The following is a 26,448-nucleotide window of genomic DNA, read 5'->3' as shown; positions in this document are numbered from 1 at the left end:
TCCATTCGGGTCTTTTGTGTATGTTTTACCAGGTTGTTTCTTGTTTTGCTATTGAATTGAAGGAGTTCCTAATATATTTTGGTTTTAACCCCTTATCAGACATATGATTTGCACTTATTTTCTCCCAACCCATAGATTGCTTCTGCATGTTGTTGTTTCCTTTGCTGTGCAAGAGGTTTTTAGTTTGTTTTTTCTCTAAGTTTGATGTAGGACACTTGTTTATTTTTGCTTTTGTTGCCTGAACTTTTGGTGTCATATCAAAGAAGTCATAGATGAGGCCAACTGATGTCAAGGAGCTTTTCCCCTAAGTTTTATTCTAGGATTTTTATAGTTTCAGGTCTTATATTTAAATTTTAATCTATTTTGAGATGATTTTGGTATATGGTGTAAGAAAAGGGTCCAATTTAATTCTTTTGCAGGTGGATATCCAGTTTCCTAGGCACCGTTTATTGATGAGACTGTCCTTTTTCAGTGTGTACTCTTGGTACTTTTGTTGAAAATTAGTTTGGGTATATTTCTAGGCTCTCTATTCTGTTCCACTGGCCTACATGTCTGTTTATGCATATACCATACTGGTTTGATTACTGCCTCTTTGTAGTACATTGAGAAATCAGGGTGTGGTTTCTCAATCACTTGAGAACTCTGTGTTCTTAGCAATGAAACACAGCTCTATATTTCCAACTCTGTTCTTCTTTCTCAAGATTGCTTTGGCTATTTGGCGTCTTTTGTGAATATGAATTTTAGGGTTGTTTTTTTCTATTTCTGTGAAAAATACCACAGGAATTTTGATAGAGACTGAATACATTTTTGAATCTGTATATTGCTTTGAGTAGTGTGGACAATTTAACAATATTAACTGTTCCAATCCATGAACAGTAGATGTCTTTTCATGTGCTTGCATATTTCATCAGTGTTTTATAATTATCAGTATACAGGTATTTAACTTTCTTGCTCAAATTTATTCCTAAGTATTTTACTCTATTTTGATGCTATTGTGAATAGGACTGTTTTCTTCAAAAAAGAAAGGACTTCTTTCTTTTTTGTTGTTGTTGTTGGTGTCACTGAATTTCTTCTAATTTTAATGTATAACACAGAGCAGAATTTTCAAATGGAACTCTTTGTACCCTGGTTTGAGGAGAGGTCCCAAAGGCTAAGAATTATATTATATGGCAAGTCATCTTCACTTCTAAAGTAGAGTTCTAGACCAGCTATGAAGGATATGTGAAGTTAGAGCAGAATGGGCTCTGTCAGTTCCATCATGCACCCCAAGGCCGTGTAATCATATGGAAGCAGTCCTGGTGAGCATTTCTTTGGAGAGAGTTGTCAGGGAGCTGTGAATCAAGTCCCTTTTCATGGAGGAAGGGAAGAAGAATATGCTTCCTTACCTTAGCCAAGTGAAGTGTGGGTTCACGAGACCCCTCAGAGTTCTTGACCTGTGTGTATTGGAGTGTGGGACAAAGAAGACTGGTGCCAGGCTAAAGAGGCTGCACTGGGAGTCCGTGCTTGGGTGACAGTGCTAAATGGGCATAGAGAAGAGAGATACAGCCATACTGAGGAGAGGAGCACTTCCCCCAAACAGAAGCTGAGGTACATGTTTTCCCAAACAAAACAGGATACGACAAAAAGAAATCTCACCCAACAAAAATACTGAGAGGAACAAAAAAGTCCCCAAGTAGAAACTAGCTGGTGGTGGGGAGGAGGGCAGGTGGTGCTGGGCGCAGGAAGCAGGAGACTGAAGGACAGCGTGGCCCACGGGGGACAGCATCCGCAGGCCAGTCACGGCTTAGTGAGAAGTCTGATGAAGTGCTGCCACGAAATCAAGATAGCACTTTTTATTTTCCTCATTCTTATGGCACCTAAATGACATTACAGTAAAGCTGACAAGGAAGAGCTTTCCTTACCTACCCCTCCTCATTTTTCTGCATTTTGTGATCTCCAAAGAGAAATTCAAGCCAAAAAGTAAGAGTGGAGAAGAGGATGGAGCCAGGAAATTTCAACCATACCTGCTACATCTCTCCGCTCCCCACCGCACACATAAAAGATACAACCTGACATTCCAGGATTCCACAGTTGAAGTAGACCCAAGCTTGGTGGAGAGGAAAGACAGAAGTTCTGAATTAACTTTTTCAAATTTTGACATTACACTGACCTGCTTTTTAAATTATGGGTACAAATCTGTTCTTGTGACCGAAAGGGACCGGATAATTATTATACAAAAATCACCAAAAAAGCCAAGGAAAATTACCTAAAATTTCTTTCAGAAGCTAGGCAGAAACTCTACAGTGCTCATTTGAACAAGGAATGATAGGAAAAAAGAAAATTATTCTTTTTGCTAAGCTACTCAGTTTACCTTATTTATTCAACTAAAAACAAAGGTAAAATTTATTTGTAAGTTTAGGCTGCTACTGTCATAGTGATCTGGTTCATTAAGCTCAATTGTCCATGACTTTGCCTACTTTTATGCAGACTTAAAGCTAAAAATCTAACTTATTTTCTCAAATAGTAATGTTTTCACTTGACCTTCCACTCTATTGACATAGCATTTATTGACATGGTTACCCAGTCTCCTTGACAAATGTGTAATTTTATATTCCATCAATTCACTTGCAGCATAAAAATAGAGCTTTTAAATCCACAATGGCATTAGCTGGACAATTGAACTTTAAAGAATATAGGTCAGCAAATACATCTAAATATATCTGAGTCAGCCTCATTAACCTCTGATATCAGGATAAGGTGGATATTGAGCCTCAGGTCAACAAAAAAAGATGTGTGGTATGAAATCTTAATTTTTACATACAACGTTTTCCATGGAAGGCAGATAGAGAGGGGGAACATGTGCTCACTGAAGGACTGAAGGCAGTGTGTATTGCTGGATTACTGGTCCAGAAAGAATTTTCCCCCTATGGGGGAAGATGCCAGTAGGCAGGACAGAGCTCATCACACATCATGTGGTGCATTCACAGACACTCAATAATTAGTAAATGAACTGAAGAATTTCCAATAGCTTTTCCCCAGAGGTAACTCACCTCAAGGGGGGAAAACTGAATAAACAAATACCCAAGGTAAATCAGTCATCAAGGAGGCTACCCTTGACTTACGTGCAACAGCTATGCAAAGAATTGAGAAATTACTTAATGAACTGTAATGCGTGTCCCAGGCGAATGATGGTGACAAAGAGGGAATGTCCAGAATTTCCTAGGATTCAATGGAAAGCATTGAAGTTTTATTTGGATTCTGTACATATTTCTGGGCAATAAGAATTATAGTATAATGATGTTGAGAGGAAAATGGAAAATGAATGGAGGAGGAGGTTTTTCTCCAATTTACCTCCAACTGAGGTAATGTTAGCCCCACTTCTGGAGGCTGCATTTCTCAGAAAGCACTGGTCTAGAGAAGGGAAAGATTAATATAGGCATAGCTGTCATATTGACCTTTTCATAGCAACAATACCAACATCATACTAGAAGGGATTTATTCAATGTCCAGTGACATTTATTGAGCACCCATCATGTACTCTCAGAGGCAGTAAGACTCATGCTTTCAAGCTAACTGTCTAGGTTCCATCTTGGCTCTTTCACTTTCTGCACAACTTTGGGTAAGTTAATTAACCTCTTGGTGCTTTGGTATCTTCATCTGTAAAATGGGTTAATGATAGTGCCTATACCATTGCTTTTTGGGGAGGAGTCGGTCAGACAGTAAAGAATCTGTCTGCAATGGAGGAGACCTGGGTTTGATCCCTGGAGAAGGGCATGGCATCCCACTCCAGCATCCTTGCCTGGGAAATCCCATTGACAGTGGAGCCTGGCGGGCTACAGTTCACGGTGTCACAAAAAAGTTGGACATGACTCAGTGACTAAACAACAACAACAACAACAACTGAGATACTACATTAACTAGTTTAGAATAGTGCCAGGCACACCAGAGGCACCCAAATATTAACAAACATTATTAAAATTATTGCTTAGTAGTGCAATACAATCAGAGCGGTTGGTAAAAATTGGGGAAAATTAGTAGAAAAAAGCCTGGAAGACCCTTGTACAATAGTTTTACTAAAAATGTTTAATTTATTCTCCCACATTTAGGCAGACAACCCTGCTGAGACATCTGTCACACACATTACTTTCCATTTCTACATACATCCATTTTAGTTTAGACCATTATCTCTTTCAATCTACATCATTTGGTCTTCGGTTTTACTTACATTTTTCTTATATTAAAATAGCCATAGTGGCTGTTTGTTGATGATCAGATCACAGCCCAGATACACATCCCATTAACCTAAGCTGCCCTGGAGGAGAGGAAACCCACTCCAGTATTCTTGCCTGGAGAATTCTGTGGACAGAGGAGGATGGTGGGCTAGATCCATGGGATCGGAAAAGAGTTGGACACGACTTAGCAACTAAACAACCTAAGTTCATTCCCACCTGGTTCCACCTCACCTGAGCAACTTGCAGCCCTGCCGGGAGCCGGCATATTGCATATTGAGTGCATATTGCATATTGAGTGCAGCACTTTTCAGGATCTGGAATAGCTCAACTGGAATTCTATCACTGCCGGTAGCCAGCGTGAGGAACTCCGCCCATGACAAAGGTCATGAGGAAGGAGGCTCGGCATACGCAAAGGCGGGATCGAGCTTCAGGAGTCCCCCTGGAAATTCTCGAGCATATACCCCCAAAACCAGAGTCTGCCTACTTTCTGCTTTGTGCTTTCACCTACACCTCTGACTTTACGGGGGGCTGTCCCCTACTACCTCTCTGAAAAAAGTTAGCTTACAGCTCCAGTTAATAATTCCTGGGTGTGACAGTGTTTAACCTACAAACTCCTTTGGAAATCCTCTAGCCTGCCTGAATAGGTTTTTCCGGCCTCATGTGATTGTTCAGAGCCTCCCAACTGTGAGAGGCAGGAGATGTTCTAAACTGTCTAAACACAGATTCTTTTGAGTAGTTAAAAGATTGATTAGAAATTGTATTGGTGAAGGGATTTTCACTTGTTGGGCCAATGTTTGCTGCTAAGTCTCCATATCCCTTACCTGCTGTGTCCCTGGCAGTGTATTGATTAATATAATTGGTGTAAGTAGTAGCTTTAATGTTTGTAACCTGGGACCCTTGAGTTAATTCTTTTTCTTGTTATAGCCCACCACACCTTTGCTCTGTAGGAATGCAACTTTATCTAATGCTTTTGGAGGGTGGCTCCTGACCAATCACCTTTAGAGAAAAATAAGTTTTCTGAAGAAAAGGTCTTAAAATGTTAACAGGCCTCCGGGCCAGAAGATGATGCAAATCACCTAAGCTTTTGCATATGATAAGTTTGCAGGAAGAAAGCCTGGTTTGCTGCAAGACTCTACCCCTTCCCCCATTATCCTCTATGCATAACTTAAGGTATAAAAACTACTTTGGAAAATAAAGTACGGGCCTTGTTCACCGAAACTTGGTCTCACCATGTCGTTCTTTCTCTTACCTTCTGGCTGAATTATTCAGCCTCTTTTCTCCACTGAATTTCCTCACTGAGCTATCCTTATTTCAGCCTCTTTTCTTCACTGAATTTTCCTACTGAGCTATCCTCATTCTATTACTCTTTATATCCTTAATTAACGTTTAATTAAGCAATTGTTTCCTGATCTTCGCCGACGCCGTCTCTCCTTCGAATACCCTGGTTCAGCCGGGGCTGGTCCCCGGCACAGCCCCTCCCCAACAAGAGTTGTCAGCACTCACCCTGCTTGTCTTCCCATGTCCTGTATGCATTGCATGTCTTTGCTCAAGACTATTGTCTGAAGATCTGTTTCTCATCTTTCTTCCACGTGCGTGTATATTTCTTTCCAGATCCCCTGGGCAACTTTCCTGATTCTACTCTTCCTGCTTCCAGAACTCATTTCTTTTTCATAATTTTCGGTGCTTGGATACATATGATAAAACTCCCAGACAGCAACAGAGGTGTCCTGACCCTTAAAGCCAGGTATGTCATGGCCACAGAAGGTGTCGGAAGTTGCTATCACAAACAAATCACAGAGGCTTCTCATTGGCTTGCAGTGTCTGTCAGGGATCCTCCTCTCTTCACTTAAGAATCCAATATCCAGACCACAGCTGATCTGATCTGCTTGCCCTGTATTTGTGTTAGACTAATCTTATCTAATTCCAGTTTGACCCCATCCATTTCTGACATGCTTTCTCATAAATTAGTAGTTTCATTGCATCCCCTGGGTAATGCTTCCTTCAGTCTGTACCCTTCATGTCTGACTCTCTGCTCACCAAGGATAAGGTGTGCTCACATGCAGAGCTTGGCCAGTGATTAGAAACAGACTGGATTTGATATTTCTTTCAAAACTTCTAAGAGTAGAAAGATCCAGACTGTAAAAATTAGATAAATTTTTAGAGAGGGCTTAAATCAAAAATTAATGCCATCAGATCAAGAGTTGTGCTGAAACATAAAAATAGGGGGCAGAGGCAAAAGGTCTATGACCTAGTGGTCAATGAAATGGGAGGCTAAGCAAGTGGTCTGGCTAGACTGTAAGTTCTGTGGAGCTGGGGGCTACCTGTCTCATTCATTATACCCCAGTTCAGTTCAGTCTTTCAGTCATGTCTGACTCTTTGTGACCCCATGGATTGCAGCATGCCAGGTTTCCCTGTCCATCACTAACTCCTGGAGCTTACTCAAACTCATGTCCATTGAGTTGGTGAAGCCATCCAACCATCTCATCCTCGGTTGTCCCCTTCTCCTACCTTCAATTTTCCCCAGAATCAGGGTCTTTTCAAATGAGTCAGTTCTTTGCATCAGGTAGCCAAAGTATTGGAGTTGCAGCTTCAGCATCAGTCCTTCCAAAGAATATTCAGGACTGATTTCCATCAGGATGGACTGGTTGTATCTCCTTGCTGTCCAAGGGACTCTCAAGAGTCTCCTCCAACACCACAGTTCAAATGCATCAATTCTTTGGTGCTTAGCTTTCTTTATAGTCCAACTCTCGCATCCATACATGATTAATGGAAAAACCATAGCTTTGACTAGATGGACCTTTGTTGGCAAAGTAATGCCTCTGCTTTTTAATATGCTGTTTAGATTGGTCATAGTTTTTCTTCCAAGGAGCAAGAGGCTTTTTTTAAAAAATTTTATTTAATTTTTAAACTTTACATAATTGTATTAGTTTTGCCAAATATCAAAATGAATCCACCACAGGTATACATGTGTTCCCCATCCTGAACCCTCCTCCCTCCTCCCTCCCCATACCATCCCTCTGGGTCATCCCAGTGCACTAGCCCCAAGCGTCCAGTATCGTGCATCGAACCTGGACTGGCATCTCGTTTCATACATGATATTTTACATGTTTCAATGCCATTCTCACAAGGAGCAAGAGGCTTTTAATTTCATGGCTGCAGTCACCATCTGCAGTGATTTTGGAGCCCCCCAAAATAAAGTCTCTCACTATTTCCATTGTTTCCCCATCTATTTGCCATGAAGTGATGGGACATGCCATGATCTTAGTTTTCTGAATTCTGAGCTTTAAGCTAACTTTTTCACCCTCCTCTTTCACTTTCATCAAGAGCCTCTTTAGTTCTTTGCTTTCTGCATTAAGGGTGGTGTCATCTGCATATCTGAGGTTATTGATATTTCTCCTGGAAATCTTGATTCCAGCTTGTGCTTCATCCAGTCCAGCATTTCTCATGACATACTCTGCATATAAGTTAAATAAGCAGGGTGACAATATACAGCCTAGACATACTCCTTTCCCGATTTGGAATCAGTCTGTTGTTCCATGTCCAGTTCTAACTATTGATTCTTGACCTGCATACAGATTTCTCAGGAGTCAGATAAGGTGGTCTGGTATTCCCATCTATTTAAGAATTTTCCGCAGTTTGTTGTGATCCACACAGTCAAAGGCTTTGGCATAGTCAATAAAGCAGAAGTAGATATTTTTCTGGAACTCTCTTAGTTTTTCAATGATCCAACAGATGTTGGCAATTCGATCTCTGGTTCCTCTGCCTTTTCTAAATCCAGCTTGAATATCTGTATCCCAGCACCTCAAAAATTCCTGGCTCATTGTTGGCACTCAGTGTTTTCTTGTTGAATGAAGGAAGGTCTTGGATAATTTTCAGTGTCAGAGGTGGCATTTCTGAGGTCTGCTCTCTGAGGCTATGTATGCATGTGCTAAGTTGTTTCAGCCATGTCTGACTCTTTGCAACCCTATGGACGATAGCCCACCTGGCTCCTCCATCCATGGGATTCTCCAGGAATGAAGACTGGAGTGGGTTGCCATTTCTTCCTCCTCCTTCCTCCTTCCCCACCCAGGGATCAAAATCACATCTCTTGTGTCTCCTACATTGGCAGGCAGTTTCTTTACCATTAGCAGCTCAGATGGTAAAGAATCTGCCTGCAGTGTAGGACAGCCAAGTTCAATCCCTGGGTTGGGAAGATCCCCTAGAGAGGGGAATGGCAACCCACTCCAGTATTCTTGTCTGAAAGACCTGGATTTACGCCAGTACTGTCTCATTCTACATTTGTCTGGGGCCTTCTATGGTCCCATGCAGGCATGTGCCTATTTTACCACTCAGCTTTTCAGCCTCTTGTCTTTTCCTAGGACAGTGCTGAGAAAGCAGCTGGGACTCAGAAAACACGTTAATTCAGGTTGAATTGAGCTGGGGTTTCCTGAGTAACTCTTGCTGTTGGCTATGAAGTTCCATTGTTTTCATTACTTTCTACACTTGTTTAAAGAATATAATTTCATTAGGGAGAAAAGGACTATGAATTGGATGTTTGCAGCAATATCGTAGCTTAATAATTATGACTGATTATACAGTTCACTAGATCTTAGAATTTGTAATGAAACCATAGCCTTTTGAAGTTGGTTTTCATGACATGTTCCATCCCGTTTCCTTTCTTAAAAGAACACAAAGGTGAACCTTACCAGCTTCTGAGGCAGCCAGTCATCATGTGATTTCATAATTATCCTCTGGATAGCCAAAATGAAATTTAGATTTTTCAGTTATAATTCAATGTTTATTCTAAGCAAGTGAGTTTCATTTAGATATAAGCAGCCATGTTAAATCATGGTTTTTTTTTTACATATAAAAATCACTAATGTTTGAAAATATATCAAACATAACCTTGTTACTATCTTGACAGAGGTCTAGATTTTGTAAAGTGAGAAATAGCTACTCTTATTATACTTGAGCTACTTGAGTCTGAAAGTAAACAGGGTTTCTCAATCTTGGCACTATTGACATTTTGGACCCTATTAATTCTTTGTCTTGTGTTGTAGCATCCTTGGCCTCTATATTTATTTTTCAGGAATTTCCCAACTACGTCACCTTAGTACGATTGTAGATGAGGTAGCATTTTTCCTGCTTTAACCAAATATGTTTCTTTGACTGTGCTCTTTTAACTTCTCTAATACTAGAGCTATATTTAGATTGTAGACTCGTTAAGAATAACAAATACCCTTTTCTTTTCCTTGAATTTCTTCACAGAAATAAGAATGATATTTGAACTGATGGAACAGTTTAGTAGTGTATGTCAACTAACCACATAGAAAACTGAGCTAGAAGAAATTCACTTATGCTTTCAATTGCCAAACTGTATATACCATGATATATCATCATGATTCTTTTTCTTTTGAAAAAGAGAAAAAGTCACTGTTGAATTTCTAGCACCTAGAAGAGTATCTGGTGCATAGTAAGTGTTCAATAAACATTTGGTGAACGAATTATGTCGATTCCTTTCTAAAAATGTTTCATGAGGTCCCTCCCATTTCTTAAGATATAATAACTAGAATCTTTAGATTGGTCTTAAGGCTCTCTTTATTCTGCATTTTCCAATCTTCATCCTTGCTTCTCTGCTACACAATCCCACTCCTTTAACCAGAACTTACCTACCAATATTTTCTCAAATCCCCATGAATATCTTCACCAGCGCACAACTGCTCACTCTGTTCTTTTCGTTTGTTGTAGTTCAGTTGCAAAGTCATGTCTGACTCTTTGTGACCCCAATTTTTTTTGTTTAAAATATTTTTCCAAGCTCTTAACTTGTCAAATAAATATAATATGTACTTAAGGTCAGCTTATTTCATCTCTCTTTGTAACATTTCCTGGATTCATGAACTCATAGACATCCTTCCATACTCAAAGATAAAAGCAACCCACTCCAGTATTCTTGCCTGAAAAATTCCATGGACAGAGGAGCCTGGCTGGCTACAGTCCAAAGGGTATCAAAGAGTTGGACACAGCTGAGTGACCAAGCACGACAACGATGACCTCTCCTTCAGTATTGTAATTCTATAAAACATGGCACTTTTCACCTTACTATTTGGACTTACTATTTTCATATGTGCATCTCTCTCCAAGCACACAGCAATCTTTCTGAAGGCAGAAGCAAATTATCTTCACAGAGTCTATTACATGATATCTACATAGTGAAGGAACATTAGTCTCATTTATTCTTTTTCATTCACTTATTCAACTAATATTTTTGCATGCCAATTCTGTGCTAGGCATGTGTGAGGAAGCAAAACAAATATGACATATATATCCTTGTCCTCATGAAGTTTTTAAGACCAATTGGAAAAAACATGGCATCTAATGTATTGAGAACTAGATTTATATTCAGAAGGCTTTGGTGTGAACACTAACTTTGCCACTTATTTGTCATGTGGTCACTTAAGCTCTCAGCATCTCAGCGTCCCCATCTGGAAAGTGGTAATGAGAATGGTTATGCTTACTCTGGCTGCCTCTCATTATGAATGTGTGCATGCTCTGTCACTTCAGTCATGTCTGACTCTTTGCAACCCCATGGACTGTAACCTGCCAGGCTCCTCTGTCTATGGGATCTTCTCATTATAAAAAAGATCAAACCACATCAAATTTTAGGTGCAAACATTTTCTAAGTGATAAAATGTGGTTGCTTTACTTTGTACACAAATTCGTTGACACTTTTTCCTTCAAGAGGTGGAGCTCAATTCTCTTCCTCTTGAATATAAGCTGGACGTAGTGACTTGCTTTTAACAGATAGAATATAGCAATAATAATGGTGTACAGTTTTGTAGACTGGGTCATAAGGAGTCAGGGGGGTTTTATCTTGGTGACTCTGTTTCTTGAACTACTTGGTCTGGGGGATTACAGCTGCCATAGAGAGAGGCAGCCCTGTAGAGAGGTCCATGTGGTGAGTAGCTGAGACCTTCTGCCAACGTGTCCAAGTTTGGAAGCAGAGCCCTCAGCTTCAGTCAAGCCTTCAGATGACGGAAGCCCAACAGCCTGACTCCACCCTCATGAAAGAACCTGAGCCACACACTCAGCTAAGCTGCTCCCGTCTTGTGTAAAACCACATGAGACAATATATATGTTAAACCTAGTTTATTTTTGTTTGGGTGATTTGTTATACAGAGATGGATAACTAACACATAGAGTACTAGAGAGATTTAAGGTATTACTGTTGAATATGCTAATGCTTGTTGAATATGCTAATGCTTGTTGAATGAAGAATATCATAATTTACTATGGTTTATTGCTGAATGATGAGCTAGAAGAGGAAGAAAAAGAAGCATAAAAGAGAGAAAATTACAACGTCTTAAGAACTAGGAAAAAATAGATGGATGCAAAATGTCTATTGGGTGATTTGCAGGCATTTCTCACCCTGCCACGTGCTTCGTTCTCTGAGTGCCATCAACCTGTGACAGTGACTGCAGGCTACCTGTCAAAGGCTACAGGCTAAACAAATTGTTCATTTCTAGTGACTGCTTTGTTTTACTCCATTTTCAGTTCTCTTTTTGAGCTAAAATTGATAGTTTTAATTAAAGAAGAAATAAAAAGCATACTTCTACTCTATGTAGAACATACTTTTCTGTGCTAGAGAAAGTCACCTTGGTTCTTTATTAAACACAAAGGCCACAGACATGGAAATTTATCATTTGTTTGCATCAATGCCAACTTCTGAAACTCACTGCTATCCCTTTGCCATAGAAACACTGATCCAGCCTGAACTCCATTATTAATAATGCCATTGGAAGGCTGAATTCAAGTCCTCATCCCAGTCAATTTTGTCAAAATTAATTTGAACAAGAACAGATTTGAATTTAAAACTATCTACCTACCTATGGCCCACAGGATCCCTACTTACAGCAATTTCTTAAACACCCTACTGAGAGCACAGTTGTAGAGGAGCACTGTTAATTTATTAACGTCTTTAATAATAAATACAGAATTTAAATTTCTCATTGAATATTTATTGACCCTGGTTTTGCCAGAAATGGCAACCCACTCCAGTGTTCTTGCCTGGAGAATCCCAGGGACGGGGAGCCTGGTGGGCTTCCGTCTATGGGGTCGCACAGAGTTGGACACGACTGAAGCAACTTAGTGGCAGCAGCAGCAAAGTGAAGGACTTTGGAAGTTGTGCTAATTCTTTTAATCCATGAAAATAGTACTTAATATATTTATTTAAAATCTCCATAGATAAGAATGGGGCATGAATCATACAAATTTTCTGAAATTTTTTTATCAATCTACTTAAAGGATTAATAGTTCATGGGAAGTAAAATAGTATAAAAACATTCTTACCTGTAGGAGATATGCTATTGGCTAGAGAAGGTTGGGTGCCAAGGGTAGATTCTGTAGCATTGAGTGAAGAATCTATTGGAGGGTTCACTGAGCCTGGAAGGATCAAACAGATGCTGGTAATGAACAAAATACTGTGGCAGGAAGATAAAATAGTAACTTAGTTCCCGCCAAACCTTTATTTATTCATCTAAGAAATTATTATTGATTAAAAGTCATCATTATTGTTTGCTATGGGCTAGGCAGTAGAGTAAAATGGTGAAAGGTAAAGACACAGGACTGTCTTTAAAGAGCATACAGCCTAGAATATAGGTAGGTAGCCAGGCACCGTGCTGAGTGCTACGGCAACAGAAGTGCAAGATGCCAGGAGAATGCAAGGAGGGGCACCAACCAACACTGAGAGGTCAGGGAAAGCTTCCCGGAGAACACTGCATTTAAGCAAGACCTGGTAAAACAATTATAGCAGCAATGTTTTGAGGCATGTGGCAAGTAACCATAGTTTACAAATCCATAGACCCACAAAAAAATTTTTTATCACTAAGAGTAGAAACAATGATACAGTTCTCCAAAAGGACATGACATCAATGGGCATAAGATTGATGATATTATTGTGCTCTTACTAAAATTTCTATTTTTTTTTTATAGAATTTTTATTTGGCTACAACTTTTTTTTCTCTCTCTCTCTCTCTCATGTGTGTATGTGTGGGGGGCGGGTTTCTGGGATGAAAGAGAAGCTGATATATGTTGTTTCATTTATGATAATACATTCAGGTCAGTTCCTTAAAGTTCATTGTTATACTGTAAAATAATTCTACCAGCAGTTTAAAACAATTTACAGATGTCAGAAGGACCTATTGATTTTAAGAATATGTGGATTAATATAATTAATATTTAATTATTAAATACAATTATTTAATTATATTTAAATTAACTTTATCTAAATAAAGTTATTTTTATTTAAGGCTAGGGGATTTTGTGATTTTTCTATATATAATGGCATTGAGTATAGTATTACACATCTGATGATCTGAATCAATTATTTGGACATTTAGTTATAAATGATATCATTGTTTCTATTCTTTAAGGAATAGGTATATATAATTTATGTCACTTGATAACACATAGCACATTGGAAGGAATTTGTTTTTGTAATCTAAAAGCATCTCTGCTTTATTTTCATTGGTAATTTGCTATTGCTGTTGACTATAGGTTGTGCTCACAGTTGGCTGTGACTTGCTATCATAAATGACCACTTGCTATTAAGTATTCTGAGGGGTAGTTACATGAAGAGTATGTGAATATGTCAGTAGAGTGACTATCCTCTTCCTCTCATGCTATCAGGAGCAAGTATGAACTCCTCAGTACGACACACAAATCTAATTCTGATTTAATCCCACATTAAATTTCCATCTTCATTTCCTGATATTGCCTATTATCTTTTGACAGTGTTAGTCACTCAGTCATACCTGACTCTTTGCAACTGAATGCACTGTACCCTCCAGGCTCCTCTGGTCATAGAATTCTCCAGGCAAGATTATTGAAGTAGGTAGTCATTCCCTTCTCCAGGGGATTTTCCAGACCCAGGGATAAAACTTGGGTCTCCTGCATTGCAGGCAAATTTTTTACTGACTGAACCACCAGGGAATCTCTATCTTTTACATCTCTTTAAAATCATACCCTCAATCCAACCCAATTTACCAAATATAATATGTTCTCTATGACTTATTGATCTTTGTGTTTGCTGTTTCCTAAGACTTTCCCACTCCAAACTTTCTACTACATGCCTCTCAAACTTGAAGAACCCTAGGGTTCTTTGTGATGTGCTCATAGTACTCAATGTTTATCCTAGCAAAGGCCTCATTACTTCATTGCTATGTCTCTCAAGAAAAGTAATTGTTTTGTTTCTCACTGTATTCCTGGCTCTGGGAAATGCAAGTGGATGTGTGTATAAAATATATATATATATATATATATATATATATATATATATATCAGTTCAGTTCAGTTCAGTCGCTCAGTCGTGTCCGACTCTTTGCACCCTATGAATCACAGCACGCCAGGCCTCCCTGTCCATCACCAACTCCCGGAGTTCACCCAGACTCACGTCCATCGAGTCAGTGATGCCATCCAGCCATCTCATCCTCTGTCGTCCCCTTCTCCTCCTGCCCCCAATCCCTCCCAGCATCAGAGTCTTTTCCAATGAGTCAACTCTTCTCATGAGGTGGCCAAAGTACTGGAGTTTCAGCTTTAGCATCATTCCTTTCAAAGAACACCCAAGGCTGATCTCCTTCAGAATGGACTGGTTGGATCTCCTTGCAGTCCAAGGGACTCTCAAGAGTCTTCTCCAACACCACAGTTCAAAAGCATCAATTCTTTGGCGCTCAGCCTTCTTCACATTGATACATGACCACAGGAAAAACCATAGCCTTGACTAGACGAACCTTTTTTGGCAAAGTAATGTCTCTGCTTTTGAATATGCTATCTAGATTGGTCATAACTTTCCTTCCAAGGAGTAAGTGTCTTTTAATTTCATGGCTGCAGTCACCATCTGCAGTGGTTTTGGAGCCCAAAAAAATAAATTATGACACTGTTTCCACTGTTTCCCCATCTATTTCCCATGAAGTGATGGGACCATATGCCATGATCTTCGTTTTCTGAATGGTGAGCTTTAAGCCAACTTTTTCACTCTCCACTTTCACTTTCATCAAGAGGCTTTTTAGTTCCTCTTCACTTTCTGCCATAAGGGTGGTGTCATCTGCATATCTGAGGTTATTGATATTTCTCCTGGCAATCTTGATTCCAGCTTGTGCTTCATCCAGCCCAGTGTTTCTCATGATGTACTCTGCATAGAAGTTAAATAAGCAGAGTGACAATATACAGCCTTGACGTACTCCTTTTCCTATTTGGAACCAGTCTGTTGTTCCATGTCCAGTTCTAACTGTTGCTTCCTGACCTACATATAGGTTTCTCAAGAGGCAGGTCAGGTGGTCTGGTATTCCCATCTCTTTCAGAATTTCCCACAGTTTATTGTGATCCACACAGTCAAAGGCTTTGGCATAGTCAATAAAGCAGAAATAGATGTTTTTCTGAAACTCTCTTACTTTTTCCATGATCCAGCGGATGTTGGCAATTTGATCTCTGGTTCCTCTGCCTTTTCTAAAACCAGCTTGAACATCAGGAAGTTCACGGTTCACATATAGCTAAAGCCTGGCTTGGAGAATTTTGAGCATTACTTTACTAGCATGTGAGATGAGTGCAATTGTGTGGTAGTTTGAGCATTCTTTGGCATTGCCTTTCTTTGGGATTGGAATGAAAACTGACCTTTTCCAGTCCTGTGGTCACTGCTGAGTTTTCCAAATTTGCTGGCATATTGAGTGCAGCACTTTCACAGCATCATCTTTCAGGATTTGAAATAGCTCAACTGGAATTCCATCACCTCCACTAGCTTTGTTTGTAGTGATGCTTTCTAAGGCCCACTTGACTTCACATTCCAGGATGTCTGGCTCTAGGTCAGTGATCACACCATCGTGATTATCTGGGTTGTGAAGATCGTGCATTATTTTTCCATACCCATGTTCCATTTCATTAAGGTTGCTATTTCTATAAGGTGTTACCAAAAAAACCCAAACAAACTTTTTGGCCAGCCCAATAGTTTGGAAAATGAGGCTTATGCCACAACAGCAGTCAGATACATATTTAAAATTCAGGGTAGATTCCCTGAATGAGGCATAAGCTTCATTTTCCAAACTATTGGGCTGGCCAAAAAGTTTGTTTGGGTTTTTTTGGTAACACCTTACAGAAATAGCAACCTTAATGTAATGGAACCTGGGTATGGAAAAATAATGCACAGGTGTTTTTGTCTGTAGATTGATTAGAATAGGGACTGGCAAGCTATAGCTAAGGTGAAATTCCACTCACTGTCTATATTTGCAAATAAAGTTTTATTGAAATACAGCCATGCCCATTTGTTTATGTACTGTCTATGGCTACTTTTGTACTACAATAGCAGGGCTGAGTAACTGTGATAGAGACTACATGGTCCACAAAACAATATATTTACTATCTGGCAGGTTAAAAACAGAAAATGTTTGCCAACTGGAACAAAAGCTGTTGATAGGTTATGCTCAATCCTAGATTTCCAAATTAGGAAAGAAGCATTTAATTTTTATTTGTTGCCTATTTCTATTTTAAGATATTATTTTGCCAGGTTTCATCACAAATATCTTTGTAAACTGCAGGGTCCTTAGCTTCACAGTGCATTATGATGTTATTACTGCAAGATTTGCATTTTGAGATGAACTCTTTGCTCTATGACAAAAATGATGCACAGCTTTGCTGAGGCTCTCAAGAGTTTCTAGTTTAAGACTGGCCTATGAAGTAGAAATTCTGTCCTGGTGAAAACAAAACTGCTGCTGCTGCTGCTAAGTCGCTTCAGTCATGTCCGACTCTGTGAGACCCCATAGACGGCAGCCCACCAGGCTCCCCCGTCCCTGGAATTCTCCAGGCAAGAACACTGGAGTGGGTTGCCATTTCCTTCTCCAATGCATGAAAGTGAAAAGTGAAAGTGAAGTCGCTCAGTTGTGTCTGACGCGTAGCAACCCCATGGACTACAGGCTACCAGGCTCCTCCATCCATGGGTTTTTCCAGGCAAAAGTACTGGAGTGGGGTGCCATTGCTTTCTCTGGAAAACAAAACTAAGTGTGTATAAAAAGGAGGGGCTAAAACCTAACAAAGAAAATTTATTTCCCAAAATCAAATACAGAATTTAACAGAAACATGTAAGCTAGTTTTCAGACCATTACATTTACCATAATGTTGTAAAGGGCTGGGCTGCTGAACACTTCATCCATTTCTGAGTGTGTCCACTCTGCACAGGCCTAGCAGGGCTCTTAGGACCCCCCTCATGTACAGCAGTGGCCATGTGTGTCTCACAAGGGGAGCAGGGTCAATTCTAGAGCTTCCTCAGAGTTTGACTCAGCCATTAGCTGGTTCACTCAGCTAATGAGGAGGTCCTTGCTTCTCAAAATGTGCTCCATAGTAACTTTTAGGATCTTATTAGAAATGCAGACTCTCAGGCCCCTCCCAATCCCTCAACTTACTGAATCAAAATCTGCTTTTTAAGAAGATCATTAGGTGATCTGTATGTATACTAAAGTCCTTTCTTGATATACTCAACATTCCTGGGATCAGTCACAGGTATGTGGGAAACCATGAAATCAGAGAATTTGGCTGGCATATGTCACCTTCATATTCACTGGTCCTCTCATCCCGCTATTGAGCTATCCCTTTTGAATCTTCTTCCCACATCCTCAAACACATATGGACACTCCCTTACACACAGTGAACCACTCATCAATCCTTAACTCTCTTGTATCTCAAAGGTCTGGATCTCAGCTGTTACAGTTGGAAGTCAATTTAATCAACAAATCTCTGTTGAGGCTGATGATAGCCAGAATATTACCCACCCTGGGGAGGTATCTGCACTTAACTTTTGAATTGAAACAATATAAGATAGTCCCTTTACTGCCCCAAAACAAAATAACTCCTTGCATATGTCAAAACATTGATTCTGCACCACTACAATATTAGACATTCTCATTGACTAGGTTGACATGTTAGAATATTTTTATAAAGAGTATTCTTTTTTTTTTTTTTAAACTACTGTTGAATCATGACAATTCTTTAGGCCTTAGTACTCAAATAGCTCCCTGACAAGTCACCTTCACTTTGATCCTCTCCCTTTCCTGAATTTTCTAGAGTAAGAATCACTGAGCAGTTGAATGTCCTGGAAGATAGGGGTAGGTGCAGAAGGAAGCACCTCAGAGGGCTGTTACCTTTTAGCCTTCCAACATTATTACTCTTTTCTGGGAACAAAAGAGAGCAAAATCTCCTCCCCTTCTCTCTCCAAATCTCCTTTCTGTTATATAATAGTCTCAGAATTTCTCTATTTTAGCACTGAGAGACAAATTTATCTCCTGCGTTTTCATCTCAATATCTGTCTACAATAATAGTCTGACTCTTCTGCAAGGCAATGATCCTTGCGCAAGGCATCAGAACTTTCTCCAGAGTTTGTGAAGCATCCAGCAGTACTACTGTAGGCAGAAAGCATGTTTGCAAGTAAATGTTTAAGAACTTATAACAAATGGGAAAATATGATATTGCAATGACAGTGCTCTGTGGAGCCTCAACTGTATCTTTTAAATCATTTATGAAGATAGATATCAGAATATGAGCAGAATACAAGCTATAATTTTGGGAAATTGAACTGTTTAAGATTGATTATCTTTAATATTTGATTGTAAAGGATGAAAACTCATTTGAAAATTTAAAATTAACCCTCTGCTCAGAGCCTAAAATTATACTAGAGCAGGGCTATCCTGTAAAATTGAAATTATGGTGTGCTTTGAGTACCAGAATCAGTGCTCTTCCTTATTACCTTAAAAATATTCACTATTTTCTGATATTAAAGTCAAATACAGTTCAAGAGAATGAGAAGGCAAGCTTGGAAGAAAATATTTGCAAAAGGCACATCTGATAAAGAATTGTTATCAAAATATTCAAAGAGTTCTTAAATCTCAACAATAAGAAAACAGATAACCTGATTTAAAAATGGGCCAGAGATAGACATCTCACCACAGAAAATATACATTTGCCAAATAAGCATATGAAAACGTACTCCACATCATATATCATCAGAAAATGCAAATTGAAACAACACTGAAATATTGCTACACCTGTTAGAATGGCTGAAATTTAGAATACTGACAATACAAAATGCTGGCAGGGATGTAGAGCAATAGTAACTCTCCTTCATTGCTGGTTGGTGGGTATGCAAAATGATATAGTCAGTTTCAAAGACAATTTGTTGATTTCTTATAAATCTAAACATACTCTTACAATACAATCTAGCAATTGTGCCCTTTGGTATTTACTCAAAGGATTTGCAAACACATGACCCACACAAACCTGCACATGAATGTTTATTGAAGCTTTACTTTTTAAAAATGTTTATTGGAGTATAGTTGATTTAGAATGTGTGTTAGTTTCAGGTGTATAGTAAAGTGAATGGCCTATATGGGAAAAGAATATAAATGCTTTATTTTTAATTGCCCAAACTCAGAAGCAAACAAGATGTCCTTCAGTAGATGAATGGATATATAAACTGTGGTATACTTATTGAAAGGAATACTATTCAGTGCTAAAAAAAACCTATCAAGCCATGGAAAGACATGGAGGAATCCTAAATGCATACTATTAAGTGAAAGAAGTCTATATTAGGACAGTGAAAACTTAGGGCTCTATGACACTATAATGAGGAGTACATCATTTGTCCAAATCCGTAGTATGCATATCACCGAGAGGAAGCCCTAGAGTAAACTAAGGCCTTTGGGCAATTGTTTTGTATTGGTGTAGGTTCATCAGTGGTGAAAAAGGCACCATTCTGGTGGGTGATGTGGATAACGAGGGAGAAGATGCACATATGGGGAAGGGGCATATGGGAGATCTCTGTACCTTCCTCTTAATTTTGCTGTGAAGTTAAGATTGCTTTAAAAAATAGTCTTTAAACAATAACAAAAAACCAAGAGACAGTCTTAACACCATAAAATATTTTTCAAATGTGATGCTTCCCTGGTGGCTCAGTTGTAAAGAATCTGCCTGCCAATGCAGAAGATGTGGTTTCAATCCCTGGATCAGGAAGATCCCATGGAGAAGGAAATGGCAACCCACTCCAGTATTCTTGTCTGGGAAATCCCATGGACAGAGGAGCCTGGTGGGCTATAATCCATGGGGTTGCAAAGAGTCAGACACAACTGAGCGACTAAACAAGAACAACAAAATCTGTCTATGATGATTTAGGATTCTGCCAAAGCTACTGGGAAATCTATGTGAGAACGATCTACCTTTACCCTCTTCCAAGACTGTAGCCCTAACCTTGTACAGTGTTCTGGAAAGGAGGAGCACTTGTTTCTGAGGGAATTAGGTCACACTGAGTATGGATATTTCATGACCATTCCTGAATAATTAATTCAAAGTTCACAGAATGAGGTGAATGGGCAGGGATGCAGCGACGATGCTACTGTCCTGGTGTCTGAATGGCACCTGTTTCTGCAGGGTGGGGATGCACTTACAGAGCCACATGCCCCGTCCAAGGCTCACAGGAACCAACCACTGGCATTGGTGTCAGGGCTGGGAAGGACCCAATATGCAGACTGTAGCCTTGAAACAAAGGGAAAATTTTCCCTCATAAATTATTCTGTTTTTTGTAAGTTATAGACTATAATATCTCTGAAAATAGGAAGGTGGTAAAAGATGTCAGTGATTCTGCAGAGTTGTAATAATGACTTGCAAAATTAAGTTTTATAGGTATTACTTTGTTGTTACATAAGAATAGTTGACAGTTGTCACTTCATACTTCAGTTTTTTATGGGCAATCTGTTGTCACTATTTTTTTAAGACATTTGTTCACACCTTTTTTGTAGTAAATCTTTATTATTTGATCCGGTTCAGAGTAATGTATTCTGGTTAATCAAATGTTGCAATAAGTAGAATGATCCCACATATCAACTTTGAAGTCATAAAAATCCTCTGTGTGAGATTCTGTGCTTCAAATCTAGGTGTACTAAAATCATGATATGGTATACATGGCTTTTCCAGGCTTCCTTGGTGGTAGGGTGGTAAAGAATCTGCCTATCAATGCAGGAGACATAAGGGGCATGGGTTCGATCCCTGGGTTGGGAAGATCCTCTGGAGGAGGAAATGGCAACCTGCTCCAGTATTCTTCCCTGTAAAATTCCATGGACAGAGGAGCCTGGTGGGCTACAGTCCATGAGGTAGCAAAGAGCCGGGAATGACTAAGCAAACACGCATACACAACATGGCTTATCCATTCCTAAGAATTAGAATGGAATATGCTGTATATAAATGAATGCTTTTATAGACTCAGAAGTAATTTTAGGATTTTAAAAACTCTCTTGATTATCAATATATTAGTGTTAAATTTCATTATATGGTAGACTAACAAAAATGTTAGTTAATTGAGTTATTATTAATTGAATCTGAACAAAAAGTTCACTGTATTCACCAGAAATTCTTGGAAACAGGAATTAGGTACTTTTTATTTGAAGAAATTCTTTTCAGTAGAGTCCCTTTAGTCAAAAAATGTTTGATACTTTGAAATCGAATAATTTTGAATAGTGTAGAGAGAGTTTTCAGAGATTAAAATATCATGGAAACAATCAGTATTCTATTTGTTTTAGTTAGAAATGTTCTGAACTTATGGCAGTCTTGGCCACCCCCTTGTTGACCTCATTAAATAGAAAACTCACCCAAGAAAAATGTGATCTTTTCAGATGAGCTATTCCACACTTTGTGTCCAGGGGCCGGAGACAGAGCCATACACCAGATGGTCAGGTTGTTTGAGTGGGCTGGTTTATTATCATATACACTTGTCAAAACAGACTTCAGTTCCCAAAATCCATCTTTGTTTTTTCTTTTTTCACTAGTGGTATACATTTCTACAAGACAGATAAGAATAAGGTTCGTCACCAACATTTCCCATAGGAGCCGTAAAATGATGCCAGGGCATGGCTGGAGACAGTTCAGCTTATAGTGGTGTAGTCTAAAGGTGGTCAAACTGAAGCTCTTGTCCATTTGTCTGGCAGGCCTGGAATTAAACTGAACAGTTTTGTTCAAGCTCCTATATGGCATTGATCGGTGGTCAAGGTATGGAATATATTGGTTAAAGGTGTTGCTTTATTTATAACCAGGGGTCTAGTGGGTCTGGGGACAAGTTTTCCCAGCTCATCAGCATTGCTGATAACTGTGAGGCTGATGATTTGTCCCTGGCCTGAGTGAGATCCTGGGAGGTTTCTTCTGTGGAGAGTGAGTAGTAGCAAAAATACACCCAAGTGGCCAGAAAAACATAAAACAACCTCAGCTGAGACTCCATTTTGAGTCCTCCACTTTGAGGTGCTGTGAATGTATACATGGGATGGATGGTGGCTCAGATGGTAAAGAATGTGCCTGCAATGCAAGAGACCCGGGTTCCATCTCTAGGTCGGAAAGATCCCCTGGAGAAGGGAATGGCCCCCATTCCAGTATTCTTGCCTGGAGAATTCCATGGACAGAGGAACCTGGCCAGCAATGATCCATAGTGTCCTAAAGAGTCAGACATGACCAAGAGACTAACGCTTTCCCTTCACTTTCAAATGTGTACATGAGGTCCATATCCTTACTTTAAGGATATTGTTGCTAGATTATATCCTTTTCCTGAAATAAGCTGTTATTTATTTATAACACTATCATTTGGGGTCCTGTGAGTCTTCTTTAGAAATAGAATCCTGTTTAACTGCCACTGTTGGTACCACCTCCAAATAGCATACATGGCAGCAGGACATGAATGTAGAACTCTGTCCCTGTAGCTCAGAACTTTTGTTTCACAGCTTCTTGACACTGAAGGTTCTAAATGCTAATTCTAAAGTTAGCACTTGCCAAAGTAATAACTACATGCAGTTGTGTGCTGGTAAAATTCTGGCCACAGTGCCTGGCCTCATGGTTGTAAGGATAATGACCCTTCTAACATGTCTATGATGAACAAATCTATAATGACCCTTAACAGATATTTGCAGGATTGCATCCCGTCATTATTGTGGGTGAATTGTTTTTGAAGTGATCCAGTAACAAAACCAATAATTCAACATGAGTCAAGTGGATCAATAAAATCATTCATCAACAAAGACATAAAACTTTATCAATTAAAGATAATGCAGCAAGAAATATGTGACTGCTACTGCTGAAAATATATTGAGCTTTGAGGAAAAATGACTCTGGAGAAAGGAGAAGGGCCATTGTCCCAGGCAGGAGATGGCCCAGATTGTTCTGGCAGTGTCTATCCTGTTTACCATGAAAACATGGCTTTGTACACTCTCACCTGAGCTTGTCTCCATGTGTGTTCTGCTCCAGGAACTTTTAATCCTCCTGATGAACCTGTTCCTTGTCATGGAGCCAACTTATTTACATATACTTCCTTCAGTCCTCCACCCCCACCCTACCCAGATCCTTGCAAGGAAAAATAGAAATTATTTGTTTGTTGATTTAAGGTAGTGATGCTAAGTTAATTGGAACTAAATGACACGATTAATACATGTACATTGAATTAAACTTGCTTGCTCTCATAGAAGAAATCTGCATTTACGAACAGTTAAATAATAACAGTACTGTTCATATGTGAATGGACCAAGTCAACTGTATTTCTTGTATTCTGGGAAATACCTCCCTGCTCCTTGGAGGAGCCAGATGAGGTATCAGAAGATGGCATTTGGTAGGCAAGATGATGTTTTTCTTGGAATAAGAATTGTTCTTAAATGCCAAGATCGACCTGGGCAGTGGCAACTTCTATTTGTTTTCTGTCTTTCTTTGCCAAACCCACTTCCATTGACTGATTTCCTTACCTTCTCTTTCACCTTGAGGGAAGCTCCTCTGTATGAACCAGGTGAGGTTTGCTGTGGGAAATACATTCCTCAGTGAGCAGGTAAAAATTCTCTAGGGTTAGAGACAGAATATGGAAAGAATTATTTGCCAATTCAGAAGAAACTGGTGCCACATACATCTCCACCGGGCCTCAGATGAGGCCAATTGGCACAAAATTACTTTTTCCATTTTTATTACTTTATTTATTTATTTATTGGTGGAACTCCCTGGAGCAGGGATTGAAGCTGCACCCCCTGCAGTTAAAGCGTAAAGTTTTAACCACTGGACCATCAGAGAAGTCCTTTCCACTTTTAACAAGGCGGTGCTTACCTTTAAGAGGTTGCTTAAAATGTGAACTATTGCCTATTTAAGGCAATCACCTATAGATATGTTACAAATTAACAGCTAGAATTCAAGGTCAATTTAAGAAGAATCTAGAACTATACTAATGTTGCAAATCTGGATTCTGAGTTCTGGAAAAGGAAGATTACATCTCTATATAGGCAGAATAAAATAGCATAAATAGAAACCAAAGAATAGGAAGAGGTTATAACAGGCAGGGGCCAGGGAAGCATATTCTGTCAGACCAAAAGCTAAAAGAGACCCAGACTTTTGTTGTTTTTGTTCCTCAAATAATGTAAAGTACTGTTTGTAGCAACAACTACAGAAACCATTTAATATAAATATTTCACTTTTGACTTGTAAAGAGTTTACCTAATTAATTTTTCATCATCTTAACAATCCTATAGGCTAGGTAGGACCCACTTTATTACTGCCATTTGACTGATGGGGAAGTCAGGGCACAGAATCACCGAATGGTTAAAGGAAGTGGAATGTAGTTGATGGTAAAACTGGAGGTGTTACCTTAATCTCAGTAAAAGATATTTCCTGGTAAGACAGGTTGCATTAAAATAAGAAACAAGTAGAAAAGCAGATAGCTTATGTTACAAAACCAGGGAGCTTAGCAGTAGGGTTAGTTTATTATTATTATTTTTTCTCCCAACACTGTGTTTGTTTTTGTGAGATGATGGTTTCTTCAAGAGCCTGGTGAAAATATGCGTAAGGTATTATCTGATCTTCATTATTTTATCTGAGACACTAGAAAATTATAATCCTTTTTATAGTTTTGTTTTCTTGTCAAGAGATCTGTGTATTTTATATGTGGCCAGCCCTAAGTTTTTAATTCTCAGATATTTTTCACAATTGATGAATATGCTAATTAGTAAAGAACTGTTACCTATATGTAATGCTTGGTGTGCCAATTCCCCCGCAGACGAGTTATGCCCAAAAAGTCTGGTTTTGAGCAGAGCTGAGAAACCAAATCTAAGATTAATACTAAGTCCCATCTTTCTGGTGAGATCTCACCAAGGTGCAAATGAACATCCCTCAGAACATCACTGTAAAACCCCCAAGGAAATACTGAGACTTTCAGAGGAGGTTATTTGTTGTATCCAAAATGGTAGATAGCAAACACTAAAGCCCCAGATTTCCCACCCATTCAGCGCTTAATGGGGATGCAGACAAGTGACAGGAATTCAGATCCATGAAATTCTGTCTCTTTGTGTCTTAAAAGCAAAAGTAGGTTTCCTGAAATATATTCTTATTAAGTAAAGGAAAGAGAATTCAGTTTATTTAATCCAACAAAATGCCAAAGACTGATTTTATCTAGGTGATTTGTATAGGATCTATAGTGAAAAAAAATGTTTTAAAAATGTGTAAAGGTTTGTATTAATGTCAATACCTTTAGTCCCTCTCATGATTCATTTTCTTTATGTTCATCTAATCTACCAAAAGATGATGATATGGTAATATCAGGAATGAGTAGGAGTTCCATTACTTTATAAAGGCAACTGGCTCACTGAAGAAATCTCTTGTTAACTCAATAAAATATTAAAAAGATTTCATGCCTGTAAGTTTTCTAAATTCAGATTTCATGGAATGATTCAGGTTTCAAATATTCTATACCATCTCTAGACAGTGTTTTAAGATTTTGCTTAGGAATATGGTTCTTGTCCTGAAACTCCTCTGGTCTCTAAAATTGAAAAACTTCACTAAACTAGTTCAAACTGAAGTCAAACATGTTATGAAATGTCAAGCATATGTGATTTTGCTGAGCAAGCCAAGTTGTATTTCTTTGTTAACTTTCAAAGGATTAAGAAGAAAAACATGTCAGATATGAAAAAATATGAAATAAATATGAACAAGAGTTTATGTACATATGCATACAAACATGTACACACACACACACACACACACACACACACACCTTTCTCTGCTGAGGAGTCAAAATCATTCACTCAGTCAGTGTGAGTCTGTTTATGAAGTATTCACGAAACAAGCAAATTATTGGTTTCTCCAGCACATTATTCTAAGTACATATGGTATAAGTGAGTAATACCACAAAGAATTCTGTAGAAAGTGCCAAAAAGCATTTGGAGAGTTCTGT

General features: G+C 38.9%; 1 protein-coding gene across 3 annotated transcripts in view; it reads right to left on the bottom strand.

Annotated features, from left to right (window-relative positions):
- The window catches only part of CD96 (CD96 molecule), a 98,275-nt gene that overhangs the window by 32,026 nt on the left and 39,801 nt on the right, over positions 1 to 26,448 (bottom strand). For 2 of the 3 annotated variants that reach the window (XM_061389485.1, XM_061389492.1), the window contains exons 6-8: positions 23,984 to 24,074; positions 21,860 to 22,048; positions 12,537 to 12,629 (exon numbers count right to left, since the gene is read on the bottom strand). In XM_061389485.1, coding sequence (XP_061245469.1) covers positions 12,537 to 12,629; positions 21,860 to 22,048; positions 23,984 to 24,074 — 373 coding nt within the window. Of the gene's footprint in view, positions 1 to 11,432; positions 11,503 to 12,536; positions 12,630 to 21,859; positions 22,049 to 23,983; positions 24,075 to 26,448 lie in introns of those variants that run through there. The other variant, XM_061389549.1, reaches the window with a different exon arrangement.

Source organism: Bos javanicus, chromosome 1 (genome assembly GCF_032452875.1).
Source record: "Bos javanicus breed banteng chromosome 1, ARS-OSU_banteng_1.0, whole genome shotgun sequence".
In the NCBI taxonomy this organism is placed as follows: domain Eukaryota; kingdom Metazoa; phylum Chordata; class Mammalia; order Artiodactyla; family Bovidae; genus Bos; species Bos javanicus.
This window is presented reverse-complemented; position numbering and strand designations above follow the sequence as displayed.